This window comes from Lepisosteus platostomus, chromosome 1, assembly GCF_059453375.1.
Source record: "Lepisosteus platostomus isolate fLepPlt1 chromosome 1, fLepPlt1.hap1, whole genome shotgun sequence".
In the NCBI taxonomy this organism is placed as follows: Eukaryota; Metazoa; Chordata; class Actinopteri; order Semionotiformes; family Lepisosteidae; genus Lepisosteus; species Lepisosteus platostomus.
In genome coordinates, this window is record NC_142611.1 from 65562836 (window position 1) to 65583048 (window position 20213).

General features: G+C 50.1%; 2 protein-coding genes across 6 annotated transcripts in view; one reads left to right on the plus strand and one right to left on the minus strand.

The window, feature by feature from the left end:
* lrp1aa (low density lipoprotein receptor-related protein 1Aa) overlaps positions 1–20213 on the plus strand; it is a 180466-nt gene that overhangs the window by 124679 nt on the left and 35574 nt on the right. For all 5 annotated transcript variants that reach the window (XM_088633603.1, XM_088633605.1, XM_088633606.1 and 2 more), the window contains exons 42-55: positions 5654–5843; positions 6745–6949; positions 7664–7856; positions 9706–9831; positions 11331–11459; positions 12041–12160; positions 12605–12718; positions 13390–13539; positions 13826–13948; positions 15047–15163; positions 16316–16444; positions 17584–17706; positions 18799–18939; positions 19745–19932. In XM_088633603.1, coding sequence (XP_088489729.1) covers positions 5654–5843; positions 6745–6949; positions 7664–7856; positions 9706–9831; positions 11331–11459; positions 12041–12160; positions 12605–12718; positions 13390–13539; positions 13826–13948; positions 15047–15163; positions 16316–16444; positions 17584–17706; positions 18799–18939; positions 19745–19932 — 2048 coding nt within the window. The remainder of the gene's footprint in view (positions 1–5653; positions 5844–6744; positions 6950–7663; positions 7857–9705; positions 9832–11330; positions 11460–12040; positions 12161–12604; positions 12719–13389; positions 13540–13825; positions 13949–15046; positions 15164–16315; positions 16445–17583; positions 17707–18798; positions 18940–19744; positions 19933–20213) is intronic.
* LOC148678482 (galanin receptor type 1) lies at positions 1589–3652 on the minus strand. The gene is made up of 2 exons (XM_088633608.1): positions 3236–3652; positions 1589–2718 (listed from the first exon to the last, which is right to left on the minus strand). Exon 2 carries the CDS (start codon positions 2673–2675, stop codon positions 1647–1649), a length of 1029 nt encoding a protein of 342 aa, XP_088489734.1. The 5' UTR covers positions 2676–2718; positions 3236–3652; the 3' UTR covers positions 1589–1646.

The following is a 20213-nucleotide window of genomic DNA, read 5'->3' on the forward strand; positions in this document are numbered from 1 at the left end:
GTTTATACCCCTGGACTCCCTGGCTCATATGAGAACAGGGTCAGTGAATGTAAAATGTTCAGCATGCAGTATTATCAACTGAGGATGTTACATCTCTAGCCTAATTTTCCCATCTGTGCAAAGCAATAGGGATATTCTGTTGGGGCGGCGCGGTGGCTCCGTGGCTAAGGATCTGCACCTGTGGCTGGTTCAAATCCCACAGCCGGCAGAGGAATCCTACTCCGTTGGGCCCCTGAGCAAGGCCCTTAACCCCAGCTGCCTCAGGTGGCGCTGTACAATGGCTGACCCTGCGCTCTGACCCCAGGCTCTCTCCCTGTCTATGAAGCAAATTAGTAGTTGTAAACAAACAAGGAAACTGATATGTGATTAAGGATGTTCCTTTATGTGAGCAGATAGATTGCTGCTTGGTTATTTTCCAGCACCTTTAACACTTGAGCTGCAGATCTGTGTAACAGAGCTAGAAATGAAAAGCACGCATTTAGATACCAGGTAATTGATTCAGGTTTAATCCCTACAACGTGTTTGTCAGCCTTACGGTTAATTGCTCTGGCTGTTACCTGTTTTTCTGTCTTTCCGATTTTGCCGGGAAATGGGAGCCTGGCTGTTGACAATGTGTCAGCCTGTGGCCTGTCTCCCCCCCCCCCCGCTGAACAGAGAGCTGTGACAGCTCTGGGACTGGATGATGAATCCATTCTTCACTGCGCTGTGATGGCACAGACCCGCAGACTGCTGCTGGGAGCTTCTAGCTTCCCCGCGTCTGAGCCGTAGATGTGGGAATAGGAGGCCTCTCCCACCTTATAGCCTGTCGGCTTTTTTTTTTGTTTTCCAGCACGTTACAAGCTTTCATAAACGTTGACAATGAAAGGCAATCCCTAACCATTTCTTAGCAATGATTTCACAGCCTTCCAGCGTCCTGCGAAAAAAGAAACCGCTTAGAACTGCTAGCTGATGTGGGGAAAAAAGTGATTAATTTCTGCTCTTTACCTCCAGTTGTCCCCTCAAGCAGTGCAGATTCATTGAGACAGGTGCAATTGAAAACTTTTCACAGTTTTGCAAATCAGAAGGCATCGGGAATGGCTGGAAACCTTTCTTGTGACCTTAATATGGATACATATTAGGTACAGCAGCCATGATTGTCAGTCATCAATGCTGAAACTTAAAACTATTCAAAGGCAGTAACCTATCTTGGATCTTTTGCTCAGATGGGCAGGTTCAGATCTTTAGTCCATTTTGCCCGAGTGTTGTCTCCATATTTACTCAACTGCCCTGTCTGGAGAGATGTGTTCTGTCTGGTGCTGAAATATTTTTTGTTGAAGCCGATAGCCTCCCAGGTGTTACTGTAAATGGTGCGTTTCGGCCCTGTACTGTTGTCTGGCTTGCTCCGAGCCTGCAGTCAGTCTTGGTTAGCCCTGTACGTCTGCAGCTTTGTCAGTGTGCACCCAGGATGCCATGACTGGAGTGCGAGGCTCGACTGCAAAGGCAGTACAGCGGCCTTCTGCGTTCTGTAGGTCTCTTCTTTCTTGGAATTAGTATCCCTTCAAGTACAGGTGTACTGGAGAGTTCCAGGCACATGCAGAGTTAGAGGAAGACACGTTTCACAATCCCATCCCTGCCCCTGGGTCTGGAATGAGCTCTGTAACGTCCTCTCAGGAGCCCCGTGCAGGAGGTCCCAGTTCGACCGAGTTAAAGGGCTTGACGGTGTCTCTGCCGCTCTTTGGACAGCGGCAGCACCTGCCTCTGCCGCTCAGAGCCCAGAGGTCCTGCCTGAACTTCTGCGAGATGAAGACGTACAGGATGGGGTTTGCTACGGTGGAGGAGGAGGCCAGGAGCCTGGCCGAGATGGGGAAGGCGCCGTACCGGAGTTCGGAGACGGTGCGGCCCACCAGCGAGAACATGAGGATGTAGGAGGGCAGCCAGCACAGAGTGAAGACCACGACCAGCAACGCCGAGGTGCGGGTCACCTGGGCCTGGTAGCGCTCCACCTGGGGGGCGTGGCCCTGGCGGCGGGCGCGACGCAGGAAGCCGTAGATCTTGGCGTACATGAGGACGATGATGGCGAGCGGCAGGGCGAAGCCGAAGAGGAAGAGCGCGGCGCTGTAGACCAGCTGGCCGAGGTCCGACAGGAAGGTGAAGCAGTAGACCTGGCCGGTGGTGCGCACCCGGCGGAGCGCAAACTGGGGCGCCGCCAGGGCCACGGCGGGCAACCAGAGGGCCGCCGCCGCCGCCCGGAGGCTGTGGGCGCAGCGGGAGCGGTAGGCCCAGGCTGGGTGGACCACAGTGAGGTAGCGGGAGACGGCCAGGGCGGCCAGGGTGAAGACGCTGGCGCACGAGCAGGCCACACCCAGGAAGCTGACCAGCCTGCAGGGCACGTCTCCGAAGGGCCAGCGGCCCAGGGCGATGGCCGCCGTGTTGAAGGGCAGGCAGGCCAGCTGGAGAAGGTCAGCCAAGCTCAACGCTAGCAGCAGGGTGTCGGTGCCGTGCCGCCGCTGGCTCCTCCTCCTCCTCAAGAGGATCAGCACCACCAGGCTGTGGCCCACCGCCCCCGTCGCCAGGATGAGGGCGTCCAGCAGGGGCACCACGATCCGCTGCACGTCCGACAGCCCAGACGTGCCCTCTGGGCCGGCTGAGCCGTTCTCCGGAGGGGAGCCTTCGAGATACAGAAACCCTTCTTCCATGGGGACTCCCTGACAGTTCTGACCCTGCACAGCCCTGCACAATCTGAACAGAGGTTACAAAAAACCCTGCTTAAAATGTATTGATTGCTGTATTCACCGTTGGTGCTTTCAGTCATTGTGCAGAAAAATCCCAGTGGTCATTAATAAGGAATAATTTGCCGGTTTCATCTCTGAATTTAGTAAAAAGCCGTACAGCCTGGAAAACGTCCACTGTTCTGATTGTTTGGACTTACCTGTAGATTGCCGTCATCTCTCGGCTCTCTCTGAATCGCTGTTGTTACAAAGTAAGTGATCTCTGCAAGGTCTGTACGCTGTACTAACTAACAAATTAACGAAGCAGTAATAAGTTGACCAGAAGGAAGTCTGTTCTCATAACAAGCAATACTTGTTACAAAACTCACTTTGTAAACCTAATTATCGCTATTCAGCACCAAAACCTTCCCCTCAGTGCCTAATTTTAAAATTTCTTAAACACCAATACATTTCATGAAAAAACAGTGTCCGAAATTCACGTTCTAATTCTAATTTGTTCTAATTGAGAGAATGAAAAAAAGGCTTACCTCCTCCTGGCACTGAAGAAGTATTGATTTCTGCAACTAAGCAACACTGTACAAATCACTCCCTGGGCCTGATCACGCAGTGATTCCCACGTTAACACCGGTCGATTCGCTCTTTAATATTTCATTGGAGTGCCTGACGTTCACACTTGAGCGTTTCTGGGATCAGCTGTGGGTCAGTCTGGCTGCCGTGACCTTGGCGGTGATGATGAGCGGCCAAGTGAGCTACAGAACCCAAGCTCAACGCCGTGTGCCTGAACCTCGATCTCTTCTCAAATTCAGGGCCAGGCTGGAGACCGCCCGCAAGGCGCCTCGTGTCCCCTGCGAGTCAGCGGCTGCCGGGCGCTGACTCCCGTGTCTGCGGCAGTGCGGGCGACTCTAAGTCCGCAGCGAGACCTTTTCGTCTTCAGTCATCATTCTCTGGTGTTCCTTTTCGCGTTTATCTTCGTACGCAAACAAGACCTCCCCTAGTCTTGCACGGGCCGCCAGGGTTCTAACTGATTAATTTGGCTGTTTTTCTCCTTAAAGCAACAGAACTGCTCTGGAAAACCTTGTCCGTTCTGTTTGTAGACTTACAGTGTGTTTGCTGGTGAAAAGGGGACTTTGTCCAGTGAATCAGATTATCCCTGAACTTACTCCATGTGCTGGGTGGCAAGTTTTCACGCTGCGTCTTCAATGCAGCAGGTTTGTGACGTGACTCCTCAGTTCCACACCCACCTCTGCACTGAACTCTTGAGAGAAAAAAACACAGCTTTATTGCCTCTTGCCAAAGAGCAGGCTCTAATCTTTAAAGTGTCCAGTGCTTGTATTGCAGCCATAAAAATAAAATGTCCATTATGGTGATTGCAGATGAAGAGAGAGGATGGAAAGCCTTGAAGTGCCTCTCTCTCCTGTGCGCTTGTTTGCACAGTATCTGCTGGGCCTTGAGCTGTGGGTTATCAGGTGTCTTGGGGATGACTGCCAGCCGTTGTGAGGGCTCCTTTGTTTTGGAGTGTTACGTAGGGAACTCTCAGCGATGCGTCTGGGATAGCTTCCGGATCAGGAAAGATTATAATCCGAAAATTGGTGATGACATAAATCCAAGGTCCAGTTACTCTTGTTACTGGGTCTCTAAATGGAAACCTCACCTACGTCATTGACCAGAGTTGAATTTGTCTTTAGAAATTGGTGATTTTGATTTAGGGGTAGCTGTAATACCTGTTGCTTTGCAGCTACCCAGGACTAGTCTTCCTGGTCCCTGTCATAAACCTATAACTACACTTGAAGAAGTTTTAAGTAGGTGCAGTAGCTGCGTCAGCACACGTAGGCTGCAAAGGAACTGGTAAAGGTTTGTTCCATGCTGAAAGGAAAACAGATGCAAGGTTTCACCACCAGGCTCCACAGAAGGAATAAACCTTTACTTGTTCCTTTATAACTACACTTTGCAACACTGACTCCCTCACCCCACGCCTCACATTTCTTAGCAGTCATGTTTCACAAATACTCTGTACTTGTACTTTTGTGGTGGAATGGCCAGGGGATTTCACGAGCTGCGGTCTGAACCGGTGCCTCAGCGTGGAACTGTGTAGGAACACCTTACTGTCCGAGAGGTCTCCCAGGAAGCCCCGGGAGCATGCAGGCTCCATACGGCAGGCCCTTCCCAGCGCGTTCCGTGTGCCGGCACTTGAGAACAGGCTGGTTTCTCCACTGGTGCGGCAGGGCTGACCCCTCCAGGCCCCGCAGTGGGAAAGAACTGCTCTTTTCCCCCGGTCTGTCCTTCGAGAATCTCAGGGTCTGATCTGAAATAGCAGCTGAACCCAGTGTCCTCTGCCTCTGTGACCGTAAGAGAACTGAGTCTAGAAACTACAGAAACCTTTTAAAAAAAATAAAAGTAGTTTATGCTTTTGAAATCCACACGGATGTGCAATAATTGGACAATAATTCAGTACAGTGTTAGGCCCAGCATTCCTATACATAGTGAGACACTATTTGTCAGATTCTGACCTCCAGTACAGGGTTTCCTGTATTTAAATATGTTTCTTACGTGATCCTCATGATTTTATTTTCTTTATCATTGCAGTCAAAGTAAGGGAAGCTTTAACAACACTGGTGAGGTCACACAGTAAGATACAGTAACAGGGTTTTATATAATCTTCACAATGTACCTCTGTTCTGTATTCTCTTCTTTATTAGTACTGTTTTTAGTCTTAGTTAATGGTTTAGACATTTTAATCCACTGTCTTACTTCAGCTCTGTATAAGCATTATCCTGGATGGGTTTGGGTGAAGAGTCTTGCTCAGTGGTAAACGTCAGCGCTTCCTGCCTTGGTCTGGACTCTCCAGACCTCCCGGTTCTGAGTCCAGAGGCCTGGCCGCTGCTCCGCGCCCTCCTCTGGCCAGTGGTCAGTGCGAGCGCTGACCCTGCCTGTCTCTGTCCCTCCAGACGTGGGCTCAGTGGAGGGCCTGGCGTACCACCGGGCCTGGGACACGCTGTACTGGACCAGCTACTCCACCTCCACCATCGCCCGGCACACCGTGGACCAGACCCGCGCCGGCGCCTACGACCGCGACACCGTGGTCACCATGTCCGGGGACGACCACCCGCGCGCCTTCGTGCTGGACGAGTGCCAGGAGTAAGACCCCCAAAATCCACTTGCACCTCGTGTTTAGACCAGGGAGACTTGTCTGCTTTGCTCTTTACTTTCCTCAAAGTACAACCTCGTTAAACATCAGATGATGTTTTTTCCTTGTTTCCTGTGCTACTGTAGATAGTAGATAATAGTAGTTATCACTAACTCAGCGAATCAGCGAAGTGTTACATTGGTCTGTTTTAATATTCAAGTTATGCTCTTTTGGACAGTTTAAAGCAGAGGTCTCCTACCTTAGCCCTGGCCCCAGTCCAGGAGGTTGTACAGATCACCTTAAAATCATTTTGTTTCTGGGGTAGAAACGTTATTAATCAATTAAAAAAGTTATTAATCAATGAAGTAAGTAGTGTGTTCAGTCAAGCCTTGAGAGTTGCTGGACACTTTTGTTCCAAGCATTCTGTAAATTGCTTAATTTAATAAATCAACAGCTTGATTGATCCCAGTTCAGTACACCCTGTACAGGACCCCAGTCCATCTGGGCACATACTGTACACACACACACACACACACACACTCACACAAGGGCTAATGTTCTCAGAAGCCAGTTAACCCACCAGCATGTATTTGAACTGTGGGGTGACACTGGAGCACCCGAAGGAAACCATGCGAACACAGGGAGAACGTGCAAGCTCCACACAGAGTACCCCAGGTCCCGAATTGAACCCAAGGTCCCAGCGCTGTGAGGCAGCAATGCTAAGCACTGCGCCATCGTGCCACCCTGTCAGTTATTCCAGTTCTATAGAAATTGACGGTTCTTTGCTTCCCTGCTAATTTGGGGGTTTTATCCAGGATCCGAGATCGAGAACAGAGAACAGTTTCTCTTCCCGTCTTCACTGTAGTCTTCTGCTGGAGCACTTATGTCATGGGGCCGCGCTTCTCTCCCCAGTCTGATGTTCTGGACCAACTGGAACGAGCAGAGGCCCAGCATCATGCGCGCCACCCTGTCCGGGGGCAACGTGGTGGTGATCATCGGCAGCGACATCCGCACGCCCAACGGCCTGGCCATCGACCACCGGGCCGAGAAGCTCTACTTCTCCGACGCCACGCTGGACAAGATAGAGCGCTGCGAGTACGACGGCTCCCGGCGCCACGTGAGTCCTCGCCCGCGTGGGCGTGCCCGTGCCTCCTGACCGCCCGCTCGTCTCCCATAGCGCTTCCCACTCGCCTGTTTCTCCAACAGTGGGCACACTGTGCCTTTCTGCTTCTTTGTTGTGCAAATTCAAATCGAAAAAAAGCCCTGAAACCTGGAAACCTTTTCTTGCTAGTGGACAAAAAAATAAAAAAGGCACCGTTCCTCCGGATGAGATGTAATACCGAGGTCCTGACTCTCCATGGTCATTGAAAATCCCAGGGCATTTTTTGAAAAGAGCAGGAGTTATTACCCAGGTGTCCTGGCCAAATTTCTCTCTGGCCTTAACCAGTCATGGCCTCCTATTAGTCCCTGTCAACGAATTGGCTTCATCACTCTGTTCTCCTTCCCACTGATAGCTGATGTTCAGTGAGTGTACATGCGCATCATCCAGGTGGGGCTGCACATTGGTGGTGGTCGTGGGATTCCCCATCACCTGTAAAGCACTTTGAATGCAGTGTCCGGAAAAGTGCTATATAACTGTAAGGATCCGTAGAATTTCCATCAAAATCCAGAAACATTCAATCAAAAAAACACGCGCATCAGCTCTGATTCCGCCGTCACATCATTAAATCTGCTGATTCCATACATCTGTTGTCAAGTAGACATGCTGCGCCTTCGAGAGAGAAAGCATGTGTGGGTGCCTGACTGCCTGTCTCTCTCCTGCCCCCTGCAGGTGATTCTGAAGAATGAGCCTGTGCACCCCTTCGGCCTGGCGGTGTACGGAGACTACATCTTCTGGACGGACTGGGTACGGCGGGCCGTACTGCGCGCCGACAAGTACGTGGGCGGAGACATGAAGGTCCTGCGCGCGGACATTCCCCAGCAGCCCATGGGCATCATCGCCGTGGCCAACGACACCAACAGCTGTGAGTCTCCCGGCAGGGCAGGACCCGGCCCGTTCTCTCACCAGGCTGCCGGGGTCCTGGCGCCCCCGTCTCCTTCAGCGCCCCAGGGAGCTCCAGACCCCCCCCATGCCTTTTTCTGAAGAAGTGACTCCTCCCTTCTTCTCCGCCATTTGGGATGGTCAATACCCTCCTACATATTAAGTTCCCAATCTGTTGTGCTCTAGGAAAAAAATATTCCGTCCCCTTCCTCTGCATGAGTGCAACATTCCTCTGGGTGCAGGTGTTAGTCTGGCTGTTCTCCTTTACACTGCCTCCAGGGAGCCTTATCCTTCTTGTATCGTGGTCATCAAGAGGGAACATGGCGCTCAAATCGAGGGGTCTAATTTCAGCTTTCTGTAATTTGCTGTACAATTTTTGTGGAGGTCAGTGAGGTTCTGCTCTGTGGTTCTGCAGATGTCAGTGAAGTTCTGCTCTGTGTGAGGGAAAGGGGTTAGCAGGGCTGCGGTATTCCACCCTCTCCCTCCTGTCTTCCCCAGGGGTGAGCGAGTGCGAGAGAGATTTGAGAGCTTTCCTCAGGCTCATTGTGCATGGCTGTTCTGCAGCGGCTGATGTAATTAGGTGACAAAACCAATCTCCCTGAGGAACGAAGGTGCCCAGACACCTGGGGCCTTCTGACTTTGCCTTGTGAAATTGAATTTCTACCCTTGACTCTGTTCTGCCTGCACCCCTCCTCTCTCCACGTCCTTCTCCCCCTGTGTTTCGCACAGAAGTGCTGTCAGTGTCCGGCTGCTTTTCATATGAAGATTTCAGCAGCCGTAGCGAATCCCATTTAGATCCATCGCATTGCATTAGTGCCGTGGAGAGGGCTGTGTTAGCGTCTGTCGAAAGGCTGCACTTCACAGGGGATCTGCTCCAATTCAAGGAACAGGCCTGCTTGCAATTTGCAGAGCCCCCACTGTGCATTTTCCTTTTACTTGTTTCTTTCTATGGCCAACTTGTAAAACCCAGAGTCCTGCATTCCAGAATTTCTGTTGGAGGTGTAGAGAGAGAGGGCCACGAACACTCTGCTAACGCCCTCGTCTGCTGGCCTCCTGATCACAAATATGACCAGCAGACCAAAAGAAAAACTCAGAAAGCCCCTTAAAAGTGGAAAGGTGGGGGAAAGAGTTAAACACATTTTAAAGATATGAGAAATTGTCTCTCCATGCTGTCGAATTTAGTTTTGCCATAGCAAAGTGTAAGTAAGCCAAACTCCATTAAGAACAATTTTATCTATAGACTGCAGCCAAGTGTGATATAATCCTTTCCCCCTCTTTTTAGGGTGTATGAGTTGAGACACGTCAGGAGGCTGTGGGCTGTGTTTCATGGGTCCTAAAGCTTTTCTAGGGAAGAACCTGAAATAATAGTTCACTACTATGGATACTGATTCATCTTTCCAGGGAAGCAGGGTGCTTTTCTGTGGGGCGGGGGGGCCTACAACCCTCCCACATGTTCTAGCACATGGCAGAATAAGACATGCCATTAGGAAATGCAGGTTCACACCTCTCTGCCCCATGCTGTGATTCATCAGATTGCAGGGACGCAGGGGCATGATCGTCACAGGCCACTTTGCCTTCCTAGTTTAAGCATAACCCCAGCCGTCGATCATGCAGATGAAGCAGATGAGGCGAATGTGTGTTTATCCCCATTTCCTCCTCCTCTCTGTCCACGCAGCCCTCCCTGATGGGAGGAGGCATAAGTGTGTTGTCCAGCACGTGCCGGGCAGGATTGTGTGCCAGAGCCCTGCAGCTGGCGCCCGAGGCGTGCCTGGCGTTGCGGTCTCGTGGCGTCTGAGCTGACCCTTTCTGTGATCTCTCCCCCGGCCCCGCAGGCGAGTTCTCTCCGTGCCGTGTGAACAACGGGGGCTGCCAGGACCTGTGCCTGCTGACCGCGGAAGGGAGGGTCAACTGCACATGCCGCGGGGACCGCAAGCTGATGGACGACACCACCTGCAGCTGTGAGTGACTGGCATGCACGATGCACGGCGGGGGGGTGGGCGTTCTTGGTCAACGATGTTGGCTGGCAGGATTGTGATTGGCCCCTTCATGAATAGGTTAATACAAAATTAATTAAAACTGATTGAACGGTGTTCAAAACCTGAAAAACCTTGGTTTTACTTGGAGGAGTTAAAACTGATTGCCTAGGAGGGGTTTGTTCCAGTCTGGTGAAAATTACTGTGTGACTTTTGCCTTTTGATGAGCACCGGCCAGTAACCTGGCATGCAAAGTCTTTCTGCAGGTGAGTCAGAGTCTGTTCTTCCCCCACATACAGAGTGCTGATTGATCAGCAAAGTCTGGCAGCAGCTCCTGAGTGCTTAAGTATCACTTTCCTCAGCCAGGATCACTCTAATCATCCTCCCCCCATACCTCTCCCAGGGAACTCTGTCCCGGTAGTGGGAAATACATTTAATTCCACACTGACACAAATGACAGCGGGTTTTGCAGAGGTCTGTCAGCTGGTGTGTTTGAAAAGGCGCGGAGGTTCTGAGCACACAAGAAGTCCTTCCGTTAACTCCTGCTGTCGGCATCAGGACAGCGTTGTTAACTGTTGTGAGTTGTGCGTGCATCAGAGCTCATGCCATTACACCCCCTGCCCTGCATAGACAGTTAGGGGTACCTTTGTCTGGCTGAAAAAACACCATCACATGTTTTTGTTGTAAAGGGAGCCTATTGATGCATGTCAATATAGTACACATTTTATTTTATTTTGAGAAAATGATGCCCAAAAAGGGCAATTTGTAAAAAGTACAACTTATGCTTTAGGTGGGACTCGAATCCGAGAATTCTACCTCTGAACCTCCCATGTGTCACTCTGAGTAGACGAGCTAAATTAAAAACTACAAGCATTTATTTTTCCATTACAACAATAACAGGAGCAAGTATTCATGTGAAATGTAGTGAAAATGAGCATGTTATTATATTTCCCAAAATAGCCAGAGCCACAGCAAGTTGACTGAGTTAAGGAATTTGATACATAAAATGTTTATGACGAAGGTGGATTACTATGGTGTACCTTTTTTGTTTTCAGCTTCCACTGCAAGCTATATAAATATATTAATATTGTTAAATTAACATTGTTCAGAAATATTATTTTATTACTATTTATTTTTATTTTCAGCTGCCAAAATTCATATTAAGTAGATTTAAAGAACTAATACAATAGATTAAATGAAGCAACCATTTCACTAACATCTAACGCACACAAGTGCCACCTGTCCATCTTCTTGGGCAGTGAAAAGCTGAATCCGGCATGCTGAATAATACCACGATACAGCACAGGTAGCTTGCCACACACAAGCTACATTTTAACTCTGTCTTTTATCCTTTTGCACAAACCTTTTGGTGTCTCTTTGGGATAAACCAGCTGTTTGCTGGTCCTGAAGCAAAGAAGCATGTCCCGGCGGTCTCGGATTTTTTTTCTTTGTTTGATAAATGGCGCCGCTTTTCCATCCCCCAGCTGTGAACTCGACCTGCAGTGTGGTGGAGCAGTTCGAGTGTGGGAACGGCGACTGCATCAGCTACAACCTGACCTGCGATGGAGTCGCTCACTGCAAGGACAAGTCTGACGAGAAGCAGTCCTACTGCGGTGAGTCTGCCCATCCACGAGAGAGCTGGGCATCCTGGTTCTCTCCCCGCTGCAGGAATATTTGTTCCCAGCCACAGCCAGCATCCAGGCGCAACAGCGGTAGTCGGATCGCTCCAGATCTGAGCTCCCTTAGAATCGGAAGGATCACTCTCGCCTTCAATTTGAAGGATTTAATGTAGTACTGCAGATTACAGTTCTTCCCATCCCTAATTTAGTGGATCATTAATCCGAGACACAGAGACAGTTTTCCTATTAACTGGATTGTTACTTATACCAATACTTTACTGTAATAAAAACTTGGAAGAGATTAGAGAGGGGAGCTGCAGCAGCATGCCAGCTGTGAAAGAAGATTTAAAGGTTAAGTCCATGCTGAAAATCCCCATGAAGAAGGCTGATGCGAAACCTTTCTTATTTTGTACTTGCAGCATGACGATAGCCTCTGCTTGTTCCTTTTGAACATCTTGTCCAGATGCAGATCAGGCATTAGAACGTGGTCTTTGGCTTCTGGCAGACATTAAGGGTTTGTGTTGCCCACAGCAGGCGGGAAGAGTGTCACCACAACGCTGTCCTTTTCTCTGCAGCCAGCCGCATGTGCAAGAAGGGTTACAGACGCTGCATGAACGGTCGCTGCGTAGCCCACCGCTACTGGTGCAACAGCGTGGACAACTGCGGGGATAACTCGGACGAGCTGCCCTGCAACAGTGAGTACAGCGCTCACCGGTTTTACCCCCGGCTCCTGAGACACGTGCCATAGTGCCTCGATGTCACCGTCTACCAATCCTGGGCGGTGGCAGTGCTGCAGACTGGGTAACAGAGGCTGCCATAACCCCTTTTCTGGGGTGTATCGGCATTCCCGTATGCTCCCCATCACCGTGTCCAGGTGTGAGAACCCCTGATTTAAGCTTCCATCCATCAGCTTCCGTCCATCCATTTTACAATCACTTCTCCTGTGCAGTGTCACGGGGGAGAGCCGGAGCCTATCCTAGCAAGGAATGCAATCACCGCTGCACTGCCGTGCCACAGGGACTTGTGTCTGAGAGAGCCTAGCCTCAGCCTCTCTGGAGTGAGCCCTGCACGGGGCTGTGTTCGTGACTTGCTCTGGTCCCCGATGCCTCTCTGCAATGCGTCTGTCTGACTCCCCGCAGTGACTCTGTGTACCATGGAGGAGTTCCAGTGCCGAGACGGGAGCTGCATCTCCAGCTCCGGCCGCTGTAACCAGGTGATTGACTGCGAGGACGCCAGCGACGAGATGAACTGCAGTAAGTCTCCATGGGGGGGGGTGTTGTCAATATCTTTACAGGCAAGATATGCAAAAGCTTTGCAAAAGAGCTACTTTCTGCATGGCCTTACATAAATCTGGAATGTATGCAAGCCAGAGTACATTCTTCTACAGTAGGTGCATACTTAGAGCCATTAACATTATCATTATTATTACAGTACTGTAACCATACAAATTCACACAGGTATAATGTACAGTACTTCCATAATACAGCTGTGCTCTTGCAGAGCAGTTTACAGCACACTGACACACTTCTTCAGCAGTGAGTAAAAGGTAACACTTTCAGGAGATGGGCTCACGAGGCGGAGTGGAACCAGACTGTCGCGGTGCCTTGGGCTGACGTAGGTCTGTGCGTACCTGCATTAGGAAAGAACAGAAATGTCAAAGGAGTCACTGCCTAGTACAGCCACTCAGTCCTGCTTTTCCATTTTGCATGCCAGTGGTAAGATAAAACAGCCCAGCTTCTCTGTGAGCATCTGTGTCAGGCCCTACATAACACACAGGGTATGTTGGTGAGATGTCGTTATTTGTACTTTGTGTTGGTATTGTGCTTCATGCACACTATTCCTCGATTAAAGCTGCACGTTGTAGACCTTTTAACCGCGAGAAGAGTTCTGATTTCGATTATTCTTTGCTGTGCCTCACGCGAAGCCTCGACGGACTGCTCCAGCTACTTCCGCCTGGGGGTGAAGGGCGTGACCTTCCAGAAGTGTGAGATGACCACCCTGTGCTACGCACCCTCCTGGGTGTGCGATGGCTCCAACGACTGCGGGGACTACTCTGACGAGAGGAACTGCCCAGGTACAGCTCTCCCGCCTGGCCTGCGGCCTGGTCTGGGGCGTCCCGGGACACTCAGTCACTATGGAACTCCAATGCGTGTATCCTCTCTAAGGACAGGCCTGCGCTTGCTGTCGTGTCTTCTCCAGCCCAGTCTGTCCCATGATGCTGTGCTGCCTTCCCAGAAGGCAACACTCTGCTTCCCCTTTCTCCATCCAACGGGTATTGTGCTGACACCCTCTTGGCGTTGTTTGTGTTGACGTCTTTTTTTGTGTATGTGTGCGTGTGTGTCTTGTGGCCTCTGGAGCAGACAAGCAGAAGCTGAAGTGCCCAACAAACTTCTTCGCCTGTCCGAGCGGCCGCTGCATCCCCATGAGCTGGACCTGCGACAAGGAGAACGACTGCGAGAACGGGGCCGACGAGATGCACTGTGGTCAGTAGGGCAGCGGGCCCCTCTGGGATCTCCGCAGGGTGTTCTCGCAGGCTTTTCTGGAAGCGCAGGGGATAACCCATCAGGGGTCACTGGCCATTCAAGTCTGCCGCCATTCATGTTTTATCATAATGTGGGCTAACGCTATGGCTCCTGTCTGGCCAGCACCAGGATTCTTTTCAAAGTCCTCTCAGGTAGTTCTAAGCAGATCCACTACGTGTGCACACAGGAGACCCGATCACCCGTTCAAGATCTTTCAGATAGTGTTTGGGCTTTCATATACAACTTTCACTACACTGCCTGTCCTAAACGGACCAAGATCTCAATAAAGTGAGGACACTTTCCTTCTGAACCCAGTTTTAGGGTCAGTGGATCAAAAAGAAAAAGATGAGAGAGAATATTTGTCTCTTAAGGGGAGGATTGGAGTAACAGTAATCGAGCAGATGTCAGCTATTTAGAGAGATGAATGTCAGTGAGCAGAGGGTTAGGATTACGGTATATCATATCCTATAGGGTCACCCTAAAACAATTTACGGTTACCTGTTGTATTGATAGACTCATTTGGTACTTGTTTATATGGATGGGCTTGCTGTCTAGATTGCAGGGCCCTTGTTCCTGCCTGGGATGTGAACTCTGACTCTACTCAGCAGTCCAGAACCCTAACTCCAGCTGTCCCAAAGTAACAAGCAGAGGCCGATCAGCATTGCTGTTTTCATTCTGGCTGCTATGTCCTATTGAGAGACCTTAAGCCGATCTCAGACTCTTAGTGGTCACACTGTTAAGCCAAACTGCTTCTCTGACCTTTGTGGACTCCCTTGCTGATCAACCTGATCAGATGCTTGTTTCACAAGACAGAGCGCAGTACAGAACGCCAGCTGTGCAGCTCTCCTGCTGCATTTCCAAGACCTGCCAAATGGGGGCACTCAAGAGGTCCATAATGTCCACGGGTGTTTTACACTGCAGCCTAGCAAACACTCCTAGCCAGGGATCGGACTGCGCTCAGTACGCAGGCTGCAGTGACTTTGATCTGTCGCATGTCGCCGGTTCGGTTCGGTCCGGGCTGCTCTTGACGGGCCTTTCCCCCCTCGTCTCTCCTCCCAGATAAGTTCTGCTCCTCCACCCAGTTCGAGTGCGGCAACCACCGCTGCATCTCCAGCCGCTGGGTGTGCGACGGGGCGGACGACTGCGGCGACGGCTCGGACGAGGACAGCCGGTGCAGTAAGTGGGAGAGCGGGCGGGCTGCTTCAGAGGGGGCGCGCCTGCGTGTGCTCGCTGGCTCCCCCCTGTGGTCACATTGAGCAGCTGCGTGCCAGGCTGCAGGCGCAATAGTCACGCAGGGCCTTATCAAAGCCAGGTTCTTAGTATACTTTATTCATGTAAAAACACTCAGGTTTATTCATATTTAATGCATCACAGTATTTAGGACTAAGTATACTCTATGTGCAGATGTAGCTGGAAAAACAAGTGCATGCATGCACTCTACATCCAAACATCTGGAAATTTGTCAAGTTCCATGTCTGGTGTAGAAGATACAGGCCACAGCTTCTCAGAGTCCAGTTTGATCATACTCAGAAATGGAAAGGCTTGGTTGCATGCCGAGTTTGGCACTGCTGGTCAGTGGCACTGCACAGTTGGGTTTCTTTGGTTTGTCATTCCTTGGCACCCTGGCATTTTGACTGCTTGGTTGAGCCTTCCCCCAGAGGCATGGGCTCTCTGAGACAGGTGAGCAGCAGGCACAGACCTGGTCTGCTCGTGGGCAGTGAGGTTGTGCCCTGTGTGTTGGCGTTAATGGTCAATCAGGGGGCTCTCAATCCTGGGTCTGGAGAGACTCTTCTGCTTGTCGTACCAGCTGAGTTCTCAACCTCCCACAGCTAATTGACCCTTTTAATTGAATCGTCTCCACTCAGAATGGCCCCACTGCAGGTGTGGGGGGGGGGGGGGGGGGTCATGTTCTTCTGTATTCTTCCCTAGATGTAAAGTATAACAAAAGAGGAGCCCTTCATTCTGATTCACGTATTGAGTGGTTGCTCTCTCCCTTTATGTCTGATTAACCATTAACAGGTTAATTATCCATTAACAGGTAATTAATGGAGTCCAGGGTTGATGTTCATTCCAAAAATCCATTTAATTTTCCCAACTGCTAAAAGCTGCTTGAAAAAAGGTGTCAAGAAGTAATTAGTTCAATTAAATGGATCAGTGAGTGTCGGTAATTGTTAGTGCCAACTGGAACTACTAATTGCTAGTGCAGGGGATGCTTGAGGCCGAGCTTGAGAATACTGCAGACAGACAGAGAGCTGGAGAGAGTGGGCCAGCTCTGCCGTTTCGCCCTTCGTCCTGCTCATGAGGCCCTCCACACTCTCGCCTCCCCAGAGACGAAGACTTGCAGCCCGGAGGCCTTCCAGTGTCCCGGATCCCACATCTGCGTCCCGCAGCGCTGGAAGTGCGACGGAGACCGGGACTGTCCCGACGGGGCGGACGAGAGCACCAAGGCGGGCTGCGGTGAGTGTGGGCTCCCCGTGCTGTCCGAGGAACCCTCTCCCGACAGCAGCACGTCTGCGCACGTCTGCGCACGTCTGCTCGGACACGTTTTGTGGCCAACGGGCAGGTGCAACAAAAAATCTGTCGTTTGTGGAGAACCCATTTTCAAAGTAGTCACTGATATATCTTCTATACCCAGTCCTCTCTGCACTTATGTTTCAGCAGTGCACAGAGTACCCCAGCAAAGCCCTCCACTTTTTTTTCCAACTTTTTATTTAGCGATGAAAGGAACATAACCAAACAGCAGAATAAACATTTGCATTCATCTTACATTTTTGTCACATTGTACATAAAATGAACTATTTACATTATGCCAGCAGGGCCATACAAAAAAATATACAATTTGATAAGAAACACAACAAACAAACAAAAAAGTCCACACAAAGCTATCACTGCATATTTTCTTATAAACTAAAATCAGGTCCCTGTAGAGAGATCAATTTAATCCATGTTTCCCAGTATTTACTAAACCTCTCTGCCTGCAATCTGAGAGAAAAAGTTATGTTTTCCATTATATAGATCTCAATCACAACAGCCCTCCACTTGTGAAGTTTGTTTCAAACCAGCCGGCTCACCGCACGCTTGCCAAGAGGTTCTGGGGGCCTCTGCATTTCAAGTGTAACTCTGTTAATTAGCTGTTTAATTTATGTGTGTTTAATTCAGTCACGCTGGGGTAGGTCCATCTTTTTGGCCTTTTTGGGGGTTAGTTACTGAATCCTTGCATGTCCAGAAATAAAAATCAGTTTTACAGGACTGCGCAGAAGCTGTGTGATGGCTTTTAAAGCGTGAAGGAAGTTTTAAATTGCCAAGTGCAAGTGTGGCCAAATAGGTCGAAACAGGCAAGTTAGCCTAAACCCTGCGGGTTGCAGGGAAGGGTTTCGCCGCAGTGTTTCGGCGCTGTGTTGAAAATGAAGAAGCTCATGCACGCTGGCCCAGGCGAGGCTGCAGGGGGCACTGAGTGGTGGGCTCGGACAGTGCACCGCTGCCCTGCTGCGGGAATCAGCTTCCCGGTCAGTGCTCTTAGCACCGTCCTCGGGGCTCTGTCTGAGAGCAGGGCCAGAATTCCCCTCTGTGAGTTAATCCACGTCGCCTCTCCTCAGTGTTCAACAACACGTGCAGCGAGCTGGAGTTCATGTGTCAGAACCAGCAGTGCATCCCCAAGCACTTCGTCTGCGACCACGACAGGGACTGCAGCGATGGCTCAGACGAGTCCCCGGAGTGTGGTGAGTCCTGGCCCGTCTCCCCGAGCCACTGCCGGTCATGGGGCGTCTCCCCATATCGGTGCAGGATATCGATTTGTGTGTTTGTGTAGGGGGTGTGTTCTGGTTGAATTCCATGCGTCCAGAAGCAGGCAAGCGGGCACCTGTTGTGTGGAATAGTTACTGGTTACAGAACGTACAGTAAGGGGATAGAAAGTCACCACCCCCTTTCAAAATGTTCACCTTTTGTTGCCCTTAAGCCCAAAAATGTTGTGTGGAAAAGTTACAGAACGTATATAGGTCCCGACTCGCTGTGATCTTGATAAATCCCAGGATGTTTCTCGAAAAGGTTAGGGTTGTTGCCCCGGTGCCCTGGCCAAAGTTCCCCCTGGCCTTTACCAGTCATGGCCTCCTAATAATCCCCATCTATGAACTGGCTTCATCACTCTGTTCTCCTCTCCACTGAGAGCTGGTGTGTGGTGAGCCTATAGGCGCTTCACCTGTACATTGGTGATGGTTGTGGGATTCCCCATTACCTGTAAAGGGCTTTGAGAGGAGAGTCCAGAAAAGCCCTATATAACTTGTATGAGGAATTTACAGTATACGTGTGATATTTCAGCTTTCAATAGCATACCGACATCCATATATGGTCATCTGAATGTAAAACATAAAGGTTAATCCTGAATATATACTGGTCCTGAAATACAAAAAACTGATGTTTATCGGAACTGAGAGAGATTTTTATAAAGCATTAAAGCTGTTTTCTAGCTTTTACATGAACCACAGACAGGGGGAGACACTTGTGTATCTGTGTTCTCTGAAGAGGCCTCCCTACACTGTAACAGCCTGCGCTCCCTGGCTGAGCTCTTCAAGTCAGTGTTGATTATTTATTGCGTTCTTAAAACAGTTTTAAAGAACCTTAGGTTGTCTTGTATCATCGAGCCAAAGGTTAGCGTCATGCAAAGTAAATCACTTTAAAGCTGTTGATCGGAATTGGAGGGTTGGGCTTCGGGGTTCTGTTTGCTTTGAGAAAAGCCCGATTGCGGGCACTCTTCCTCGCGTTACCGACCACATTTCCTCGTCCTTATGCGGCGCGTGCGGGTTCCTCCTCCTCAGAGTACCCGACCTGCGGGCCCAACGAGTTCCGCTGCGCCAACGGGCGCTGTCTCATCAACAGACACTGGGAGTGTGACGGCGAGTTCGACTGTCACGACCAGTCCGACGAAGCCCCCAAGAATCCCCGCTGCACTGGCTCAGGTGAGAGCGCCCCCTGGCAGGACGGCACGTGCAATGGGGGGCTGTTCGAGGCCTGGCCTCAGAGTCCTCTGCATGTCGTTCCTCCTCTGATCTCCAGTTTCTTAATAGGCGTAATTATTTGGAGTGGAAGTTGTTTTTCATTTGATCTGTTTTTGGATCATGTCTTCCATCTGTTTCCTATTAAAAAAGACCCTCCAAAAACCTATAGGAATTTGGCCCTTGAATTGCCTATGCTGGCTGTAACTTAACACTTCCTGTACCTGGGTCAGGACCTGTGGACTGTCTTCTCTGTCTGTGACACCAACTCTTGTTTAGTGTGTTCACCTTAAGCTCTCTCTGATATGCAATACAGATCCAACAGCAGCATCTGTGGTTTAAGAAACTGTCACTCCAGCGTGGAAACTAGCTGACATGCGTAATTCTGCAAGGACAGGAAACAGACCTTTTCCAAGCAGTAGTTAGAGATCAAAATCAGGGACGATATATCTGTAATATCCATATATACAGTATACAGTAAATATATAGTATTATACTTGCTATATTATTAATGTATAATTTAATGTGTCTTTATTGGCAATTATGCAAAGTAATTTCTTCAGTGATTAACAGTCCCACTGGGATGAAGTCCAGGTATAAAGTGGTGGAATGGATGAGCTGAGCTAGTAAGATGACACCCAGATAGTTGCTCTCCAACTTTCAAATTCTTTCCTGGCAAGCAGCGGTAAGATCCCTCCTTGCACCTGCAAGGCTGTTGATTAAGGCCCTTTCCCAGCGTGACTTTTTCTCTTCTGATGTGTTTTTCTAGAGAAGAAATGCAACGACTCCTTTTTCCTTTGCAAGAATGGCAACTGCATCAACGAGACACTGCTGTGCGACCGCAACAACGACTGCGGTGACGGTTCGGACGAGCTCAACTGCTTCATCAACGAGTGTCTGAACAGCAAGCTGAGTGGCTGTTCCCAGCTCTGCGAGGACCTCAAGATTGGGTACAAGGTTGGTGCAATAACAGGTTCTCAGGTTCAAACTGATAACAGGTTCTCAGGTCCAAACTGATGCAGCGGCTCAGTGCTGTGTGTTTCTGTCTGAACCCCAAGTGCAGGCTCAGCGCTGTGTGTTTCTGTCTAAATCCCGTGCGCAGGCTCAGCACTGTGTGTTTCTGTCTGAACCCTGTGCACAGGCTCAGCGCTGTGTGTTTCTGTCTAAACCCCGTGCGCAGGCTCAGTGCTGTGTGTTTCTGTGTGAACTCCGTGCACAGACATGGGACTGTGTGTTTC